General features: G+C 47.6%; 6 protein-coding genes across 6 annotated transcripts; 2 read left to right on the top strand and 4 right to left on the bottom strand.

The window, feature by feature from the left end:
* Positions 1-2,118: 2,118 nt before the first annotated feature.
* Positions 2,119-2,721, top strand: N7537_012303 (uncharacterized protein; the record flags this gene model as incomplete). The annotated part of the gene is made up of 1 exon (XM_056903357.1): positions 2,119-2,721. One exon carries the CDS (start codon positions 2,119-2,121, stop codon positions 2,719-2,721), a length of 603 nt encoding a protein of 200 aa, XP_056748644.1.
* A 352-nt stretch (positions 2,722-3,073) lies between these two features.
* Positions 3,074-4,858, bottom strand: N7537_012302 (Peptidase T2 asparaginase 2; the record flags this gene model as incomplete). The annotated part of the gene is made up of 3 exons (XM_056903356.1): positions 3,074-4,070; positions 4,142-4,542; positions 4,625-4,858. The coding sequence occupies 3 exons, from the start codon at positions 4,856-4,858 to the stop codon at positions 3,074-3,076; spliced, it is 1,632 nt and encodes a 543-aa protein (XP_056748643.1).
* A 1,896-nt stretch (positions 4,859-6,754) lies between these two features.
* On the bottom strand, positions 6,755-8,325 carry N7537_012301 (uncharacterized protein; the record flags this gene model as incomplete). The annotated part of the gene is made up of 2 exons (XM_056903355.1): positions 6,755-8,016; positions 8,085-8,325. 2 exons carry the CDS (start codon positions 8,323-8,325, stop codon positions 6,755-6,757), a joined length of 1,503 nt encoding a protein of 500 aa, XP_056748642.1.
* A 1,000-nt stretch (positions 8,326-9,325) lies between these two features.
* On the bottom strand, positions 9,326-10,958 carry N7537_012300 (uncharacterized protein; the record flags this gene model as incomplete). Its single annotated transcript, XM_056903354.1, has 3 exons — positions 9,326-9,589; positions 9,672-10,493; positions 10,557-10,958. The coding sequence occupies 3 exons, from the start codon at positions 10,956-10,958 to the stop codon at positions 9,326-9,328; spliced, it is 1,488 nt and encodes a 495-aa protein (XP_056748641.1).
* A 990-nt stretch (positions 10,959-11,948) lies between these two features.
* On the top strand, positions 11,949-14,902 carry N7537_012299 (uncharacterized protein; the record flags this gene model as incomplete). The annotated part of the gene is made up of 3 exons (XM_056903353.1): positions 11,949-12,351; positions 12,419-13,963; positions 14,022-14,902. The coding sequence occupies 3 exons, from the start codon at positions 11,949-11,951 to the stop codon at positions 14,900-14,902; spliced, it is 2,829 nt and encodes a 942-aa protein (XP_056748640.1).
* Positions 14,903-16,892: 1,990 nt separating this feature from the next.
* On the bottom strand, positions 16,893-17,093 carry N7537_012298 (uncharacterized protein; the record flags this gene model as incomplete). Its single annotated transcript, XM_056903352.1, has 1 exon — positions 16,893-17,093. One exon carries the CDS (start codon positions 17,091-17,093, stop codon positions 16,893-16,895), a length of 201 nt encoding a protein of 66 aa, XP_056748639.1.
* Positions 17,094-20,524: the final 3,431 nt, after the last annotated feature.

Below are 20,524 nucleotides of genomic sequence, written 5' to 3'. Positions count from 1 at the left end.
TTCTCTGTACCCTCCCCTGCCTCAGTTTCAATTGATGGTGATGTTGTCCTGGCCATTCAACTGGCATGCTTGTCGACTCTGGCTGAGTCCTCGTTTCACAGCATCATTTGTCGTCATTGGCTGATACCCATCGTCTTCCACACCTAGCTCCATTGCCGCGAGGCCTGTCGGTTCGTCGTCGTCGTCCTCCTCGATCCCAACGTGTTGAAACTGCTGGAGGAGACCTGTTCGGTGCATAAAGTTGACCACGTAGCGGATGGCCTGCGGGTTAGATATAATCTTGTCATAGTCTATGTCTGTGAATCCAATCCCAATTCTATCCAGCTGCTCCCACAATTTCGTACGCGGAATAATGTATCGTGGACACTGCATCAGAATGTGCCTTGGTGTTTGTGAGCCCTCATCACAGCTGCACCGGTCAGTCTCGGCTTCTTTGATCTTAAACAAGAAGTGTCGAAGTCCAATCCGCGTTGTACGCATCTGGATCAAGATCGCACACTGTGGTTTCGACAGCCCTTCGTATAACCGGAGGGTCTTTTTGTTCGGCGCCTGCACCAAGCGCTTTGTCGGAGCGGAGGTTTTCTCCCGCTCCCATTGCTTCTCCCATCGCTCTCTGATTCGTTGACGTACCGCTCTCTTAGCAGCGGTGGCGAGGCGGATTATCGGTTCATCCGTTCCAGTCCCGGTCGCAACTCCCATCCCCGCACCAAGAAGCGCTGCACTTTTCGACGGCATTGTGTTGTGTCCATTAGTCGTGCATTCCAGCGAAACACCTAAAAAACTATAAGCCTGCTACCCGCATTATACTCCTCGGTAGGCAGTCACTTAAGAAGGACAGACAGAGTAGAAGAAGTATTGTCTCTAATAACCTGTCAAAGTATGCGTGAGAATATTAATACCAGCTGTCGAATACCAAGTCCGAATACATGGTAGAAACCAGGTAATATACCGGAAACATCATGTGACATTGGGTACCAGGCATACCATACAAAAGTGCATATTACAGTTAGTCATCATGGTCCGCACAGATTGTTGAAATAGCGGGTTTTGTCATTTTAGTTAGAGTTGTCAACATTGGTCATTTATACCATACATTGTTCGTACACCAGCTTTCCGTCAGATACTCCAAAATTCACTTGACCAAACCGCGACACGATCTATCCCTACAAAAGGGATAGCTTTAAAACACACAAGAGAGCGCCATTATCACCTCATTCAATCCCGCCGGTAACCCGACGGAGGTTATCCGGATCAAGAATAAGACCACTTTCATTGTCCGTTCTGAATGTTTTTTTGCCTTTAGGGACGTAGACCCTTCCGGAGTACAAGTTTCATGTACAAGATTTGGCCACTGTGGCGACCGTACGGAGATTGCGGTCGAGTTAGCCCGTTGATGTTATTTCCCTATTAGCGCGCAGCCTGTTACCGAATCCATTCCATCCTACAAATATTCATTTTGATCGTTTCCATATCTATTCGAACCGTATCCACAGTCGGTTATTACCACCTGTTCACTACCTTACACAGAGGCACGGGACTCAAATGAGTGTGGGTTTCCCCCACCACTTTTCACCGGAATAAGTGATCATCGAAATTCCTCCTATTTTCTTCGGGATACCCTAGTGTGTTATGGTTTGGCGTGTGTGGTTTTTCCTTCGCCACCTTGTAATCTAAGACAGGTACTTTTGCTTAGCTTTCAAATGATAAGGGGAAATGGCTGTGATCATTTTCCCCGCTAGTAGAGGCTTTACATAACTGTCAAGAAATAAAGTCAACGGAAGGAGAAGTTAACATGAACTCCATATAGCAATCATGCCCGAGACAGCCATCCCCTCATCCACATCAATTCCTCGGCACCGGCAAATTTACAATATTTATCGCGTGCTCTTAGTTTCAAATGGATTATACGGCGCGTGATAATGTGAAGGATTCACCCCGGGGCCTTGCATAACTGGAGGCACTTTCCCCGTCAACAAAGCGAAAAGATGAAGTTAGCTACATCGATTGACATGGGTGTCTGATGTTCTGAGGGCTTATCTCTTCTCCCAATCAATTCCCCCTCGACCACTCTCTCTGGCTTACGTCTTGATGGATTCAACAACATCACTCTTTGTCAACATGCCCGGAACAAACCCCCATCCCCTCATCCACATCAATGGCTTCCCCGGCACAGGAAAGTTGACAGTCGCCCAAGATCTGGTCGCGCATGTCGCCCTCTCCGCAAATCTGAAGCTGATCCACAACCACCTTCTCATCAATCCCGCTGACGCTGTCCTCCACCGTACCCAACCAGGGTACCAGTCTCTTCGGCGTGCTGTCCGCGCCGCTATCTTTACATCCCTAGCGACCGAGCCTGCAACCTTCAATACAACCTATCTGTTCACCGATTTTCAAACAACGAATGAACAAGGTGCCAGTGTGTGCGCAGAATATGCGCAGGCTGCGAAGGATCGAGGTTGTCTACTGATTCCCATTGTTCTGACCTGCGATGAAGATGAGAATATCAAGCGCATGACGCAGTCGGAGCGTGAAAAGCATGCAAAGCTCATGGATGTGGAGCTGCTGAGGACGTTTCGCAAGGGAGCACCGATTTTCGAGTTTAGCGATAGGAATGAATTTCTGGAGATCGATGTAACACGCTTGGAGCCAGAGGAGGTGGGGAGGACTATCTGGGAGCATGTTTTGCGGTTTTATCCTGATTTGAGCGGTGGGGAGTCTTGATGGTGCATTGTTATTCCCTCTGTTATGGACCTGGGGGGGTCAGAAGGGTGGGGTGGAGGAGGTGACGGAGATGTTCGATGGATTGAGCCGGAGCAAGTAGGACATGCGTCTTCGTCCTTTTGTTCTCCCTTTCTGTTTTTCTTCCCTTTCTTCTGTCTCTTTTCTAGCTTGGTTCTCTTAGTGGAAATGGACTCCTTCCTGCGCGATCGACCTGCCTTGTCACACCCTCGCTTGAAATGTGACAAGAGAAGAGACAAAAATGAACCTGTATTCTTTACAAACGACTGAGGCTACCTAGGTTTCTAGTTGAGACGACCACTCTGGCTGTTTCAGCAGAATACAATGAAATCTTTCAACTCGTCTGTCTATCGGCTAGCGAGATTGATGAAGTGGTTAAATACTCCACCATTTCGCCTGCTAAACGCCCAAGGCCAGCCATGTGCGTCACCTTTGGTCCCAGTTCCGGGGTGAGATATTCCGGGAAGGAATCACAGAAGATCGCTGGCTTAGGAAATGAGGATAGACAAGGACTAGCTAAAAAGATGGTGACATAGCCTTTTCGTTGAGGATGAACCTCAACTTGCGGACGTGTCGCGTCAGTACCTAGCTCCTGTGATAGAACCTGGAGGATATTCCAGATTTCAAGGATAGTCTGGTAGTATTGTTGTAGCTCTGCGGAGAACAACCCAGTCTTGTCTGGTCGATGGATCTCAACCTTGATCAATTTGTCACCAGCGTAGTGGAAAATTGCACGGTGGCCGTTGCCTAAAGGACGGTAGGTGGTGTGACTGTCATCTTTGAGGACAATATCCATAGACGGCGGGGCGATCAAGAGCGGGAATGCAAATGCAGAAGAGCTTTTCCCACAGGCTATAAATCCAATATCAGGAGCGTTATAAAAACTCTGTACTTTCTGAATCACTCTTCTTATTCGGATGAAGAAGTCCACGAAGGGCTCAGCCTCCATAGACAACACGGGCTCTCTCGGCTGGGAATGAACCACAATCTGATTGGGAAAAGTTGGGTACTTTACCATCCCAGCTCTGATCTTCTCATCCTCGAAGATAGCAAGTTGGTTCAAGATCGGAATGGTCGACCCCATGATACCAGCCTGCCCGGGGCCTTGTGAAGAAGTGGCCGACGCGACTGCAAAAATGCGACTATTACAATGTATTGAGATAGACCCAGATATGTCCACTGCAATCACTCCGCATGAAGAATCCGGGTAGAGCTCAGCAGATTTCAAAATTGCCTCCTCCACGGCATCATTCAGCTCGGTTCCCGACCGCACGGCCGCTGCAGCTCTTCCAGCCACAGTGGCCTGGAGTATGGCATCACCACTTCCACTGCTAAATAATCGAGAAAATTGATAATATTAGTATGATCCCTCGATTGACGTAGCTATGTTCAATTCACGTACCAAACAACCGCTACCTGATCATCAGCATAGATCCCTGCGCCAACAATCGCCGTATCCCCAATTCGTCCTCGATACTTGAAAGTAGCACCGCCAGTGGAATTGGCAGCTGCAAGACTGCCGTGAATATCGAGGGCCACCGCACCCACGGTCCCGTGGTTCTCCAGCAGCTTGTTCATCTTCGACTCCCAGTAGAGTCGACGGCTGTCGGTAGTAAAGTATGAGTTATCTACCATGTCCAAGCCATTCTTCTCCGCTAGCTCATCGGATGCGTTCCCAATTATCAAAGCTGGTGCCGGGAAATCAAGCATTTTCTGCGCCAGTTTGATGGGATTCTTGGTGCGCTGCAAGCTGCCCGCTGCTCGATACCTACAGGTTCGGCCGTCGATTACAGCTGCTTCTAACTGTAGATTGTCAACATTTTTTTACCCTTCAAATTATGTATGAGAGAGAGACACGGAGAGAGGACTAGTAGTGGGTATTTACCTCGTGGAAGCCATCAATGTTGAGAGCAGACCCTTTGCCGGCATTGAATTGGGGGTAGTCCTCTAGAGCAGATACTACTTCGGTAACAACCTTCAATGAACTTTCACCGTTCCTCAATTTTTCTTTGGCTGAATCGATTAAAAGATGTAGGAAGGCTTCAGTTTTCTCTTGGACTTCAGTGTCTCCTGCCCAAGAATCGGCAGCTCCAGCGTGGAGGATGATACTGTAGGACATTGGTGATGTATCTGATGTTGATACGTAAAATGCCTTGAAATCAAAAAGAGCCGTGAAAACCTATTCATATCTAGGATAAATTTACTGAATTCGCCCTATATGCAGTTTTTGTGTAGCCTCCGCTAGAAACAACCAAATACGGCCCAAGTGATATTTGAATGCAAGGCCACCCACTGCGTCAGTTGCATAAGTTCCGCGTAAGTCGGAAAGGGCCTACAGAGGATGACAGAAGGGCAATAGCGCAAATATTGCTTCGACAGGCCTGTCTAGAACATTCCCCTCCTGGTGTCCACCAATTGTGCAAGGCCACCACCACATGCGAAGATAGGATGTAAACCCAACAGGATGATTTCCCTCATTCAATTAATCCCTCTTTGGCAATGCTTGCAGTGCGTAACAATTATCCCCTTACATGCGCTGTAGTATTTATCTTTACGATAATTATATTATAAAGCTAGTATTCTAACTTCCTACCTACTCTTTTCGATAGGGATATAGATAACCTTAGCTATCTTATTCCCTCTTCTCGGGCTCTAACCCTACCTAGTAGCTAACTTACGATTAAACCTTTTAATACTATTAATACCGACTTCCTTCGGCCCTCTAACCTTCTACCGATCCTACCCTCTATTACCCGCGTTAGCCCTAATCGGAGAAAGGCATATATACTTTATAACGATATAGTATATAAAGAATAGGTTAACTCTTTCCGCACGAAGTGGGTCAGTCTGCTGCCGCAAACTGTAGACTACTAAACCGGCTGTACGGAGTATATTTCACGATATTGAGGTTTTTTTATCGCAGAAGTCCATTGCATACGAGTCATACCAATCCCAAGCCGGACGCCACTGCACTATTTGCAACCGAGGAACAGTTCAAGAACAACAAGGCCCAGACGGCTCATATCTACCACGATGAGAAGGGGCTTATCTCTACTTATTAAAGGCAGCGTAAGACCGGCGAAACATACAATGTAAAGGGTGTTTTGCGGTGTTTCCCGGATTCTATCTTGCCCTATGATTTTATCTCATGTGTCGGGCATGTTATCCGGAGCCCAGAAAGAATTTGTAAAGCGTCCCGTCATGGCTCGTCGCGCCTAAGCTATGCGCAATCGCACACTTTCGCCTCTTGACATGCGAATGTGTTTAGGATTACCGTATGAATGTGCCTAGATAAATACTTACATATACTCTACCTGTGCAAATGCACGACTTAGAATTGCGTGCGGTGATTGTAATACCGATGTGTCTCACAATGGCATTAGTATTGCTGTAGATGACCCCTTAAACCTAGTCCAAAGGCAAATCATAGACTTCTAATAGCACTTCGTATGCATATCCTGTGTCACACATTTTGCTAGTGACCTTGGGATCGAGGCCGCTGGAGTTACTTGCCTATCAGACTTCACATTAACAGCGCAGATGGCTTTGATATTCTTCACTACTAGGATATCCTTCGTCACGAATTGGTACTGCGACTTGGGTCGTTAATGCAAGTCATGGATATCTTACCCTCCTCTGCAATCCACGTATTTAAATTAATTCTTTCTCTTCATGTGCCATGACTTGCTCTTAATTACGTTAATTTGCTCAGGGATAACTTAATAGCCTACATCCGAGAGAGGGCATACGTCGGACTCCTATACCTCCTATACCCTCTTTTTGATGCCGTGCTTCGGAGTGGTCACTAGCTATGAAGTGAATGACATATCTGCAAGCCCGCAGCAACTTCCTGTTTTAGAGGGTAGCACATGAGCGCTCCCTGAGCAGTCTGGGAGTGCTCCTTGCGCACTCACAAGCTTTCGTCCACGCATCATACGCTCTGAGATCAGACCCGGAGCACTCCCGGGCCCCTCGAAGCAATACCAGGATCAGCTCCCAGATCTCAGATTGATTCTCACTCTTTTAGCTTCCTGTTCTTTGGACGACGTAATGCGTCCTGGGATCTTTTCTCTCTTTCTCGATACTCCTTTGCCTCCTTCTCTGCCTCGTCTAATCTATCCGTGATCTCTCTATCATGCTTCCCTGACTCGTGATCAGCAACGCGAGACTCATTGTCTTGAATCTCCCTTTCGATTCGCTGCCGTTCCTCTGCATATCTCTTCTCAATCTCTGATCGTTCCTTCGCATTTTTCCCGTCCTTGTCAGGTCGATTTTCAATGTCTTCCAATTCCTTTCTCAACTTGCCCTCTTGGATTCGCAAATTCTCTCTCAGCTCTCGGATGTTGTTTTTCCAAGACGGGACATCTCGCGCAGACTGCCGTTGCCTGATGTAGACTGTGATGACCTTGTCGATCATCTCCTTGCTCACATCCGTCTCGAATTTAGTAGCGGTATTGTCCTTGAAGACTTTGATGAATTCCTCCCCGAAAAGAAGATGCATGGTAAAGAATTTGGAGAAAATTTCCTTGCGCAAAGTATCCCGACAACGTAGTTTGTAATCTTTAGCGAGTTCTTTGCGCACCCTGTCAACGTTTTCTTTGTCATCGAGATCCTCCTCCTTGATTTTCTGCACCCAATAATTTGCTCTGTCTCGAAGCATCTCTTTCAGTTGAACATCAGACTGGGTGATGTAGTTTTGCAATCTGCGGCTCATCCTGCTGTGGATGGCCTGCTTGATTGAGGCGGTGAGAATCCGTGAGAACTGACTCCCGGCGGCACCAATGGCGGCCCCTCCTGGACCGGCTACGAAGGCTCCAAGAGCTGCGCCAGCGACGCTGAGACCTACATGAATGCCTTCAAGATAAACGTCACCCCAACCGTCTGGTGCGGCCATGAGTTGAACATCATGGGTGTATGGCTTTGTTGCAAGGTCAAGGCAGAAAGCAATGGAGCTGACTGCCTTATCTTCCCGCACTTTCTCCGCGGCCAATATCTGCTGCTCCGATATTTGCGGGTCGACTTCGGGCACGTAGTCTTCACCTGCATTACCTTCAGGGTTGGCAACGTTTCCCCACAGATAGTATTTCGCTCCGCTAATACTAATCTTCTTTTGATTGTCTGAAAGTGACACTGTGCCCTTGAAAGCCGGTGGAGATGGCCTTTCTCCTACTATTGGAGCACATTTAAATTGAATCTCAAAGCTTGTCCCAGCGGATGTTGAGAAAGTGACATTGCTGGCCTGAACTCTGGGAGGTCCATCAGCCTCTTGGCCGTCCACTGTGAGGGTTTAATCAGCAAAGTTCCAAGAGTTGGCAAGAAGCATGATGTTTCAGTCGTTCGCATACAGTAAATCATTCTGGTACTGGGATCGACAAGCAATTCCGAGAAGCCGAGGGTATTAGAAGCGAATCGATAAACGCCGCCAGCTAGGCGAAGGTCGAAATGTTGACCCTGCTGGGACATTTCCTTGAGGGCCATCCAATTGGCCTGGGTAACGTCAATCCCGTGGCTAGCGGCGTACTCAGAAGCCTTTTCTTGCTCAGCAGCCCTCAGGATACCATCGACAAATTCCTGATCTTCATACATCTTTTCAAGGAAGCCCTTGGCTATTTCTGTATCTTGTGTTAGTCTTCTACCGTCCTTCGCGTGTCACTTGGAGCGGACAACTGGGGAGGAATGTCGGAGAAGGGACACTACCGAATTGAGCATCGGTGACAGGAATCGACATCGTGTTGGAACAGCCGTTAGCCTTGCCGAGAATCTAGAGTGTTGCCGAAAATGTTGAGTAATATAACACAACGTAAACTTTAGCCAGACTTTGAGCGAGAACCTGATTTCATATAAGATATAACTCACAAGTCATCACCATCGTAATGTGAGGAATGGATCAGTATGACCGGTCAGTTCCTTTTTACTCGGCACTAGCGGCAAACACTACATTAAAAAATAGTCCAGGAGTGATGCAGCTGCAAGAAGCCCGCAGATCTTCCCTAATAGAGCAGATTAGCAATTCGACGGCGCTATGGACATTCTATATTCTATTACCTAGACTATTATTACTAAATATATTAGAGTAGAGGTATGAGGTATTTTTCTTAGTAGCAAAGAGGACATGACCGCTGATAGCTATACTTTTTAACTGAGAAAAATACCTCATACTTCTACTGAACTGAGACTTACAGATGCCTAATGACCCACTCCTTTGCTACTGAGAAAAATACCTCATACTTCTACTGAACTGAGACTTACAGATGCTTAATGACCCACTCCTTTGCTAGTTACGTGGAACGGGTCTGGGGAAATGGACGAAGCATTACAATCAGGCAATGTGGGGCAACCAGACCTTCTATGACGACCCTATACTACTCGAAAAGAATGTGCTTTGTGCTCTGCCCTCCAGAGAGTGGGCTACTATTAGTCTTAACCTCTAATACTTCCAAAAGACCACTTTGTACTTCGTGTAAGCATATGTTATTGGTTCTAAAGCCTGACACTAAGAACGGCCATATGACTTTCTGTCTCTTCGAAGCAGCAGCTTATCTAACGTTCAGAAACCGCCCAATACCCCCTTTTCAATTTGCACTTTTCACTTGGGTACCATGACATGGCCCAACAGAACAAAGTCAAACGGAACCATGCAGGCGGTCACTTCAATGACTTTTTGTCCGGGGCAAAACACGTTGGTGGTGCGAAAGTAATCGAGCTCTGGAAGATTTAGATGCAATTCGGGGAGAGAACAAGTCACCTGAAGGTCGGATAGTTTGGTTTCAACCAAGGGCCGGTTGCCCTTGTCAAAGTCAAGGGAGAAATTCACCGTGTTGTCGCCGAGTTTGGCCAGGCTGCGCGGTTCCTGGTCAAACATGGTGAGTTAGTTGGATGACGACTATGATCGTTGCGGAGAGCATGGTGGAAAGGGATTGGGGTTGGCGTACACATTCAATTTTCCCCGTATAAGTGGTGTTATAGTCCTGCCAAAAGCCATGAGAGCCAGTCGGCGTGTCGAACTGTTTGTAAACTTGATAGTGGACTGTTCCATCCTGCTTCCACTCCCACTGGTACTGCGCGCAGTTGAGCTCCTTGTCACTGCTAATGACGAGGTGGACAGGGTGCTCGTCAAAGTCAATGTCGGTTGATCCATACGCTAAATTGCTCCGGGTCGAGGGGAATGATCCCGAAACCACCTGCTGCTGATCGTACTTGAGGGCCAGCTTGAGCCCCTGCTGTTCCTGTCCCAACCCGGAGTCCTTGACCTCGGTTAGGTGCGACTTTTTGCCCGAGGCCTCGATTCCGGGTATGAGATACTGGTTTACAAACCATTCGCGGGAGATGATGATGGACGCGTCGTAGTCCTTGGGGATAGGAGTACAATCGCTCCCGCTCTTGGGCTGAAACTGGCAGTTGGACTTTCCCGTGTCCATATTGTTGCTCTTGGTGTTGATAAAGACGCTAAGGACTCCGTCCTGACTCGCCAGGTGGAATCTTGTCGGTGTGAGCGTGTCCGACATGTCCTTGTGTTTAGCATTGGATACCTCCGCTATGTGGTAGTCGATGCTGCCGTTGTTGGCGTTCTGGAAATATGTCCTGAGCTCTTCGGTAGCGTTGCGTAGGGCATTAGCTTCGTCGCTCGTGTCGTCGGCATGCTTGTCATCGAGCTTCCAGATGGACTTCTCGTTCCGGAAGTGGAAGCTGATGTAGAAGGTCTTGGTCTTGCCGTCACCTCCGTTGTCATTGAAATGAATGGCGTTTCCGCTCTTCTATTCCGCACATCTTCTCATCAGCCAACATGTAGACACCTGGCCTGTTTTATTTCTTCTTACCGGGGCTTCGCTTCCATCTCCATTGATGCTGACAATGGGGACCGTGACCTTGTAGGCGAATTGACCCTTGGGGATCTCCAAGCTTTCCTTAGGGTTCTTTGCATCATAGGTCTTGCCACTGACCGGCAAGACTAGATCCGCCGTGGCCTCCAGCGCCGTTGACGTGAAATGGAGACTCGGGTTTTCGAGACTCAGCTCGAAAATATCGGTCCATCTTCGGCCCAAGTGGCCCCCCGGGACCTCAATCCTGGGGCTGGCTAGCCTCTCGCGCTTGTTCCACGACTCCTGAAGATATTTGTTGAGGTTCTCCGACGAATAAGACACGAGGACGTCCCAATGGTCGGTCGTGGGAGTGGCTCCCATGGCATCATGGAGCTCAGGCTTGGTTTTCTGGACCACCATCGTATCGAGATACCTGTTTGATGGGAATGAGAACGACTTTACACGTCCTGCAGGTGGCGGATTGTCAGATTGTGGATGTATATAACCTTCTTAGCGGTGGAATAGTGTCTCTGTTAGCACGAGCTTTCACCAAATAGTCATATGGGTACATGAATATTGCAGGCGGCGAGAATGAACCCCCAACTTTTCTATGCACCAATGTTTTGCCATTCCGAGGATGCCGCAGGGCATGTCTCGGTGCGCTAACGAGACAGCTGTTCAGCGCGTAGTTTTATCAGGTCTGAATGCGCGAGGTATGAGGATTCTGCTCCTACTTTGATTACCCCCTCGTACCCCTTGTTCCATTGGGGAGGTTAGTGTGGCGGTGGAGAAAATCTCAGCGATACCGTACAGTACATGCTGATCCACTGCAGGGAGTCGTCACACCGCCTGGTGTACGAGATGAAGCCGTGGAGCTCCCAGCTCGGATTGGATCCTAATGCTTCTCATGAGCTCCACAAGTAAACAAGCGCCCACCGTCTTGTGGGACCTTGAGCAAAGGGGATTGGGAGGGGGAGAGGGGGAGAGGGGCTTCAGCTGAATCCTCACGTTGATCTTTGCCTGCAAACCTGCGATTGGTCCGGAAATAGCCAGTTAGTAGTCACTTGCATGCAGCCGAGCGGGAGGGAGGGGTCATGACTCATATGTAGCTCTCATGTGGCCATGGTGGTGCTGCATATGCATTCACGTCCGTTTATGGCCTTTTTGGCCCTTGGCTATCAATCATCAGGATCTTTACCTACGGAGACACTATGGTGCTGCCAGAAAGCCAGAGTCCAGACGGTGGAGGTCATGTCAAGGAGAATGCGGACTCGGCCCTCTGAAAGAAATGTCTGTTCCTCAGGTTCGTACTTTCTAAGTTTTCTGAAGGTCGTTTCATACCATAAGCACATCCTTTCAGACCGAATTCAATAGGGTATCTTACAAGAATTCTACCACCCAAGATCCAGAATGATACTCAAGACACTCAAGCCGGAGATTCTCGACCTCGAGACGATACATTACCCGTGGGGAAAGGAACCACTTCTATACCTCTCTGTGTCCGAGGAGCAGCTGGCGCCCGAGTCCGGCCTACAGGCCCCTGCTGACTTCTATGTCGAGCGCTTTGATCTGACCAAGTTTCTCCAGGCCAGCAACAGCAATAACGAGAGCCCTGTTCGTTTCGGTCTCTTTACGTCCCGCCTCGTCGTCCCCAAAGGCTGGGGAAGGGATGTCGGACTCTCCCTGTCGGGGGTTGACGGCCGTGGGGAAACGGAGAAGGAAGATGCTAAGCCGGACGGGGCCAACGGTGGGATATTGGAGCTTTTTATCGAGCAGGTTTCGCTCTCGACGGCCGACAGGCTTCGAGTACAAGGTGAGTTGATCACTCGCAACATGCAAGGCAAGGTTGGGAAAGCTGATGGTTGATACCTGCAACGAAGCTGTCGGCGGCAAAGGCTTGAGTCGGACTGACACGCCCGACACGGATGATGAGGGCAAAGGCGAGGACGGGGGTTATGGTGGCAACGGAGGCGTCGTCAAGATTCTCTTCGGGACACCCTCAGCATTGGTGACCAGTCGCCTCGTCGAGATCAGGGTAGCTCTGGACGACGACAGAAGGGAATCTTGGCCGATAGCATACAGCAAAGAGATTGGGGAGTTTGCGAGACTAGTAAACAACAAGGAGGTCAAGGCCAGCGGCGTGGAGATACCCGAGTCGATGAGAACCATGAAAGGGCTCTCGGCCACGCGCAAGGTCCTCTTCAGGTGGACGCTCAACGCCCTCATTGAGGCTCTCAATGGGAAGCCGCTACACGTCGCTGCTGCTCTCTCGCAGGGTGTTGATGTCTCGGCTGGCGGTGGTGGCTTGGGTGAGCGTGGGAAAGACCGCAAAGGCAAGGACGGCCAGTCCGGCGAGAAAGGGACGTGGTACGCCCGGTCCAAGGACGACTATGAAAGCCTCTGGGAATCGGGTTTGTGCTTTGCCCACCCTGTCCAGTGCCAGATGCTTCTGGACAAGGCCAAGTTCCTCTACTTTAAAGGGAGCGATCAGGACAAGGCTGACTGCCTCGATATTCTCGAGAGGCTCCAGAGGCGGCTCGCGGTCTTTGGCACGAAGGCCACTGACCACTCCATGTCCCTTCTCTTCGAGTCGTACCGCAAGTCAGCGGATCGACTATACACCGTGCAGGACGCCGACCATACTCCCAGTGCCGTCACACGTCTCAGGCATATCCGCGAGGACGCTGCGACATATGAGCAACAAGTGCGCACGCAAAAGGACTTTTACGGGAAGGAGCCCGGTGAGGTTCCAAGGGGCTCATTCACTTTCTATCAAAAAGGGGCAAAGGAGGTCCTGGAGCACCTGCAGGAGGTCGAGGACGTATACGGGGAGTACTACACGGCGACCAACGAGACAGCTGAGAAGCTGTGCAAGGTGCGGGAGCGGGCGAGCATCTGCAATCGCTCGATTGGCCTGACCAATGATCTCATCGAGGCGTGCTTCAGGGATATCAGCACCACGGTGCGCAAGGTCGAGGCCGGCGTGGACGCTCAGAGGCGGACCAAGCAGAAGCTGCTCGTGGCGATGCGCCAGGTGGGCGACAAGATCAAAGATCACTTCGGCCTTGAAGTCCAAGACCTTATCGATGCCATGGGCCAGATCCTATTTTGCCACGGGAGCTACGCCATGATCGGTGTGCAGACGGCTGGGTTGGTCGACAAGGGCCTCACCAAGGTCCTCAACGATCGGGGCATACCTGTTGAGAAGAAATACCTCCTACGAGAGCTTCAAGAGATTGATGGGACCGTCCAAGGCCTGAAAGAAGGGTTCAAGCTTCTCAAGAATAGGGGGATCAAGATCGACGACCCGGGAACCGAGAAACTTCTCATGGCCAAGTTCCAGTTTGAGCAGCTCATGGGTGAGTTCCGTGATGTGATTGAGGACGGCCACAAGGACGTACTCACCAGCTTTGATGCTTATATAGGTACGTGTCTGCATGGAGCTCTAGTGCGGACTCCTAAGCTGACTTGGTGCCATATTAGATGTCTTGAGTACACGAAACACGGCCATCCTGCACTACAACGCAGCCCTTGTGCTCCTCAAGAGTTACTACCAGAAGATTGAACAGCTGAGTTTTGACAGCCAGGACCTAAAGCGCGAGGAATGGGACAAGCTGGGCGCGGGGCACCCCGCCATGACGGGCTTCCTTAAGAAGATCTACGTCCACAATATTGCCATGGCTCAGATTTGGCTATACAAGGAGCAGCAGTCGTACCAGTTTGTCTCTCTCGAGAAGGACAATGTGATTGGGGATACGATGAGAGACTGTTCCACGTCGCAGTTCAACCATGCCATGCTGCACGAACTCCACCATGCCCTCGGCAAGAGATACGACAAGTTTGTCCAGGACCGGGGCCAGCCGCCGCAGGAGTATCACCAGCTACGCTACCATCTCCCTAAGGACGACAGAGAGTACCTCAAGTGCGCGGCCGACGAGGACGGCGTGCGTCTGTCCGTTGACAACATTCCCCTTGACCATCCGGGCTTTGTCAACAAGTACGACGTGCGCCTGTCCAACGTCCGTTTTTTCGCTGACGGCGCGGTCACTAAGACGGATCGTTTAGAGGTAATGCTGACTCACAACGGGAAGGAGATATTTGTGAACCAGGGCGGACAGCAGACGGTCTTTACCCACCACCCCGTCAAGGTCACCTTCAAGTACATACTCTCGACCAAGGACCACACCGGGGAAGATACCACAGACGGGACTATCGCCTTGGATGACAAGGACGACGTCTACGCCCGCGTCGGGCCCTTTGCGCGGTGGACGATAGAGATACTCGGGTCGGCCAACGAAGGGCTCCAACTCACGAATGTGTCTGATGCGTATTTCGAGTTTGACTTTCGGTACTATACGGCGTAGCATAACAAAAGCAGCTCTGCAATACTCTCGTGTTATTTGTCTCTAGATATGACAGTACTATGTATATATAGAGCTGGCCTTGCTTTTGCCACTGCCTCTTTACTTTTCCTCCTCGCGAGACGTGCGGATGCGGAGTTTCAGGTTACAATACGATTATAGGCCGCGCACCTACGGGCAAAAGCCAGCCTTAACTTGAGCCGCCTTAGTTTCGTGGCAATTCACAAGTTTGACAGTGAAGCCTCCTCGGGCTCTGATGGCGGGCTCTCCATTAGCACCACGCCTTCTGGACAAAGTTCCCGCCGCGGCTCCCGTCGCCTCACTGAACCTTGACTGTTCCTTTCACGTGAAACATCAGCAGCTGTCACCAGCACAGGCAACGCCTGCCGTACTCCGTTAGTAACAGTGGCCATAATGTCTCAAGCGGTAACGCTTTTTCAGTAGACTTAAACTCATAGCTTTCGCCCTTGCGACGTATGCAAACGTATACTTCGGCGTCATAAGCCTGGCGGATATTGAGGCCATTGTTCTTGGGTGTGCTCCATTTCTTCTTCAAGTTCTCATTACTCCGGTCTCTCTTTACGCAACAGTAGAAACCTACGGGTTTTAATATAACTTCAAACGATTTTGGAGGGAAAATAGTGTTTTATCCTCCGAAATTCCTCTTGACGACCCGGGTACATACCAATCCATATATGCACAGGTCCAAGCATAAGGTTATATAACTCCCTCCTTATAAATATTGACTCTGCCATGTCTCTCAGCGTCTCAAAGCACTTTCCACTATCGCCGCTTCTCGGAGAAGCTTTTCCTCCTAGAAAAACCTACCCGTGAGATGTATATGGCAAGGCGCAACTTCGATCTCGTGGGGATTGTCTGCTGGTTGTTAACAGCCTGCGATGATGGAGATATTTAGCCTTACATTTGGGTTGGTATATAGCATCATGAATGAAACTCGCATCTACAGATTTGTCCGTCTGGCCATATGGTATAACACAGGCAGGATACTAAGCACGTTAGTAAATGTGCACCTCAAATCGGTGAAGTATATATATCAAGATAATTGGAGATGAGAGTGTGTGCTGGAATACCGTAGCTGTCGTGGGGAACAATGCGTCCCCTGTCCATCCCAATAGATATCAACCATGTGGATTGGTAGCTCAATCAGCTTCTTTGTCCAATACCAAACCAACTCCACATGAAGCACTGGAAGCAGTCAAGGTGCTGATAAACTATTCAGAACATGAAATGGAGTTTCCTGAGGATGGCCATCTTTTAGTAGCACTAGGGCGGTTTCAGGAAAAGGTAGAGGAGCACTGCAGAAGAGATGTTTGTGCACAGACTGGTTTTAATATGAATACAGAATAAAATAATGCTCAAGAGCTCTTTCAATCTAATGTAAAATGCATCTCCTGGCCATGCACGTAAAATCAAAAAGAGCTTAGATCAGCCAGTGTGCAGCTTAGTTATTAATTGGTTAGCTGGTGTTGAAGAGGGTCCTTCAGTCCTTCTTCTTGGGAAGGAAGTCACCCTCCGATGATCAAAAGTGGAAGCCGAATTTGGAAGTAGTGCGAGCCTCAATACGATTTGCCATCGCTACGGGCCGACTTGATGCTACTTAACCTAGCCAACGAACGGGCAAAATACCTCTTCTAACTAACCCCCAACACCTTGTGCCAGACGGTAGACGCGCTTCAACTGCCGAGGATAGGATTTTGAACACTTGAAGAAGCGCCTTCAAGCCAATCTACTCACTAATACTAACCCACAGGGACCAATTATGAGATTGAAAGCTGAGAAGTCAAATACGGGAGGAAATACTGTATGGGCTCCAAGGAGACACGGCGTATACCCAAACATGTATGTACTGGTAGATTAGTGATAGTTGCCCTTTCGGCTCAGCCGCCGGGCGTTAATGAATTGTGTGTGTGTGTGTGTGTGTGTACCAGCTGCATAACAAATGCGTCTTCCAGTGATCAAGATTCGACGCTGACTAGTAATATTTTCCACAACGGTCAAGGTATCGAATACGTTTTGCCTTTCCATTTCCACCATGCATGTCCCCTATCAAGTCCGCATATTCATCCTTCAACTCTTGAGCACGTACAGATAAATCTTCTGCCTTTGGCTCTACTAATTCATCGTCGTCATCAAGCTCATCGTAGACAATATAGATCTCCTCCAGTGGTCCCATTGGGCAAGACAATTTAACATATACTCATCTGGAGTATCAGTAACCCAATCATCTTCACAAACAAGGACAACCTAGAAACAGAGGAGTTGGTCGCTATAAAAATGAACCAAGTCTTGTAGCCGCTCCTTTTCGTCAGTGAAGTTAAGGCTAAACTAAAGCAAATCATAAAGTGGACGAAAGTAGAACGAGCCCGTATCCGATTTAGAATGTTCCATGGCCAGGAAATGCTTTAGCTTGTGCTGCCGAGACTTATAGCACACGCCTAGGGCCATAGGATAAGGATAGCTTTCTAACAGCTTGCTTTCCAGAATCCTCCACTTAAATCGGTGGTTCAAAAACTTAGATACGGAACCCGTAGGGCGTAATATTGTAAACTCTTCGTAATCATCGTTAAAGACCTCGAAGGATACGGCTTCGATAACTCGAGGTAGTGGCTAGGTATATTCCCAGACTATTAGGCGTATCTCTATAGGTAGGCTTAGAAAGTGATAGAAGTTTGAGTCGTTTAGGCAGCTTATATTTCCCACCAGGACCGAGTTAGCAGTTTTTCAATCTCTATATAAGCAAATCGCCTTCGGAGGTAGGTTTATAATATTAGGTAGACTTCGGCAGAACCCATTTTGGGTCGGAGTCTCCGACCCAAAACCTAACCTGTTGGGTTTTGGGTTCCGCCCTCTATAACCCAACCCAACCCAAAACCTAATGGGTTAAACCTAATAACCTAATAATAACCTATTTGAACCTATTTTGGTATAAAATATAGGTCTTAGCGTTTATAATAATGTTAAGTTATCGAACAAAATAACTGTTTTTTACAACTGTTCTGGTTTGTCTGTCGAACATTGCTATATTATCACGGTAATAAGTTAGAAATTTTATATAATTACTCTGAATTTGAAGCCAATTACTTTATATTATATTAATTACTAATAAAAATTGGGATTAATTATAGTATGGTAGTGTTCTATTAATTCAAGTATTTATTGACTATAGACTGTTAGGAATATATATTAGTAGTAGAGGTGAGTTTGTACATACTTGAATATAAATATAAATACAAATAGAAATCTCTTAATCTTAGTTTATTTTCTATATAATTGATATTATATTAAAGCTATATATCTCTTTTCTTATATTCTTACTTAATATATCTAGTTCTTGATATAGTATACGAATTAGGGTAGTTTATAAAGGATCTCTATACTCTTATACGTACTCCGTCCGATAAGGCCTACTAGATAAAATATCCCAGACTATACCTAGAAGGGATTAGCCCCCATAGGGTCGTCTATACTATGATACTTAGTTCGTTGATAGCATTGCTACTGCCCTTAATTTTTGGAGTACTACATCTTATCAAGGACATACGTCATAACGAAAGGGCACAGGGCGGAGTGGAGAACGCCATCCGTTTTATGGTGTTGCTTCCATCTTCCTTTCAATCTAGAGCGGCTCGAGCTTAAAAATCTCAGATATAAAAGCAAACCGTATGGCAGCATTAGCATATAATAACCAACATGTCTTCTATCCAAGCGCCTTTTACCTTATATATTTATCCAATATTGCATTCTATTATATTAAATACATCTACGACCTCTAGGTCGCGCCGCACTTGATTATAGGCCGAAAAGACTTTTTCGCCAAGCGCGATGAACTCGCGAAGGAGAGGCGCCGTCTATAGCGGGAAAAGAATGGTTATACCCCCAGAGCCTATAAAGAGGAGGACTCAATTCGGGAGAAAGATAAAAGGCTCCCTAAGACTAACGAATTATACCGATAAACTATAAACCTTTGGCTTAAGTGAGTTACGTATAGACTGCGACATCGCCCATGGACGGGCGGGTGGGCATTGCCCACGGGCCTTATGTAAGCGGGAAATGGGCCCTATGGAGAGGCCTATGGACGGGCCCTACCCTTAGGGCCCACGGGCCTTGGGCGTCGTCGGCGCCCGTGGGCCTTTTTAGTAAGCAGAATTTCTTGACCTCGTGACCTACATTATTTGTGCATTTTTTCTCTATATTTTTAAGTAATTTGATTATATGTATAATGACTTGATACTACTGTCAATTTTCTGACCTCGGTCAGAAAAATGAGCTGTAGAAGCCTTTGTATAATGACTTAATACCATAGTCAATTTTCTGACCGAGGTCAGAAATGAGCTTTAGAAGCCTATATATAATAACTTGATATACTGTCACTTTTTTGACCGGGGTCAGAAATAAGGTTTAGAAGCCTTTGTATAATGACTTAGGCGTTCATTATAGTCATATATTCACACTAATACGATACAAATTGATCATCATTAGGTTTGTGTTATGATATAATCAGACGTGAGGCCATTCCCAGATTGGTGCCTCAGGCCTATAGGAGGTTTGACCTCTCCGGAGGGGGATCGCCCATGTTTCCCTACCCTTCCAAGAAGGGTGTTACGCACTAGCTAACTGGTCACAGCTAGGTTAGATGGGTTCAGGGTATACTTGCCTTAATACTCCTCGAATGGTCCAACGTCAATGATCGGGTCTCAACTGAGCTAATGCCGCGCGGGGCCTTATAGTAGCCTAAGTCCTTTTAAGCGATCAAGGACCTGATGCCAGGTAGAGCGCCGAGTAGATCGATACCGGGGTATTGGTCTGCTCGTGAGTGTTGTCAAGTTATAATCAAGTAAAGAGTCATAGTAATCTAAAAGGTAAACACAAGTAACAATATATAATTGAAGACGAAGAACTAAACTAGATATATGAATAAGTGTCCTTATATATCCCTAAGTTCTTCCTATATAGAATGGTAGATAGTAGAATAGTAGAATCGCCTTAGCGGATTCTACTGATCTACTTACTACCCTTCTACTACCTATATAATCACGTGATACTAAGCAGCGGTTGTCTAGTACGTAGAGCAACCTATATATCGGAAATCCTCTGCGGGGTGGATCCGCTTAGGGCAGATCATGCTCTTACTTAGTAAGCTTATACGTGATCTGCTGATAGATCTTGCTAGTTAGCTCTCGATGGCCTATTAGTATACCTAGTAGATCACCACTGATTGGTAACGGGTAGGTCCGTAATATCACCTCCCCTCTTCCTAGGAGTTTTGTCCCTAAGACTTATAAAGCTGCGGTATCCCCCCTCTAGTAGGTAATGGATTTCTTTTCCTTAAAATAATACTTCCTTATTATACCTAAACGAAAGGCTAACTCTATTTCTTTACTTACTCCTAAACTTCCCTCCGATTCTTCTAATACTTATTATCGTCAGGCGACTTATATTAAGGACAATAGTTTTACTACCTCTATTTCTTACAATTATTATAAATCGGTAGGTATTGCTTGTCTAATAGATCGTTCTTATTAATATTCGAAATATACCTCGTGCACTCGCGCGGGTCGCTTATATAAGCGTGACTTTTATACTAGTCGGGAATAGGATTTATTA

This window comes from Penicillium hordei, assembly GCF_028827395.1.
Source record: "Penicillium hordei strain IBT 12815 chromosome Unknown utg000006l_segment0_segment0, whole genome shotgun sequence".
Classification (NCBI taxonomy): domain Eukaryota; kingdom Fungi; phylum Ascomycota; class Eurotiomycetes; order Eurotiales; family Aspergillaceae; genus Penicillium; species Penicillium hordei.
This window is presented reverse-complemented; position numbering and strand designations above follow the sequence as displayed.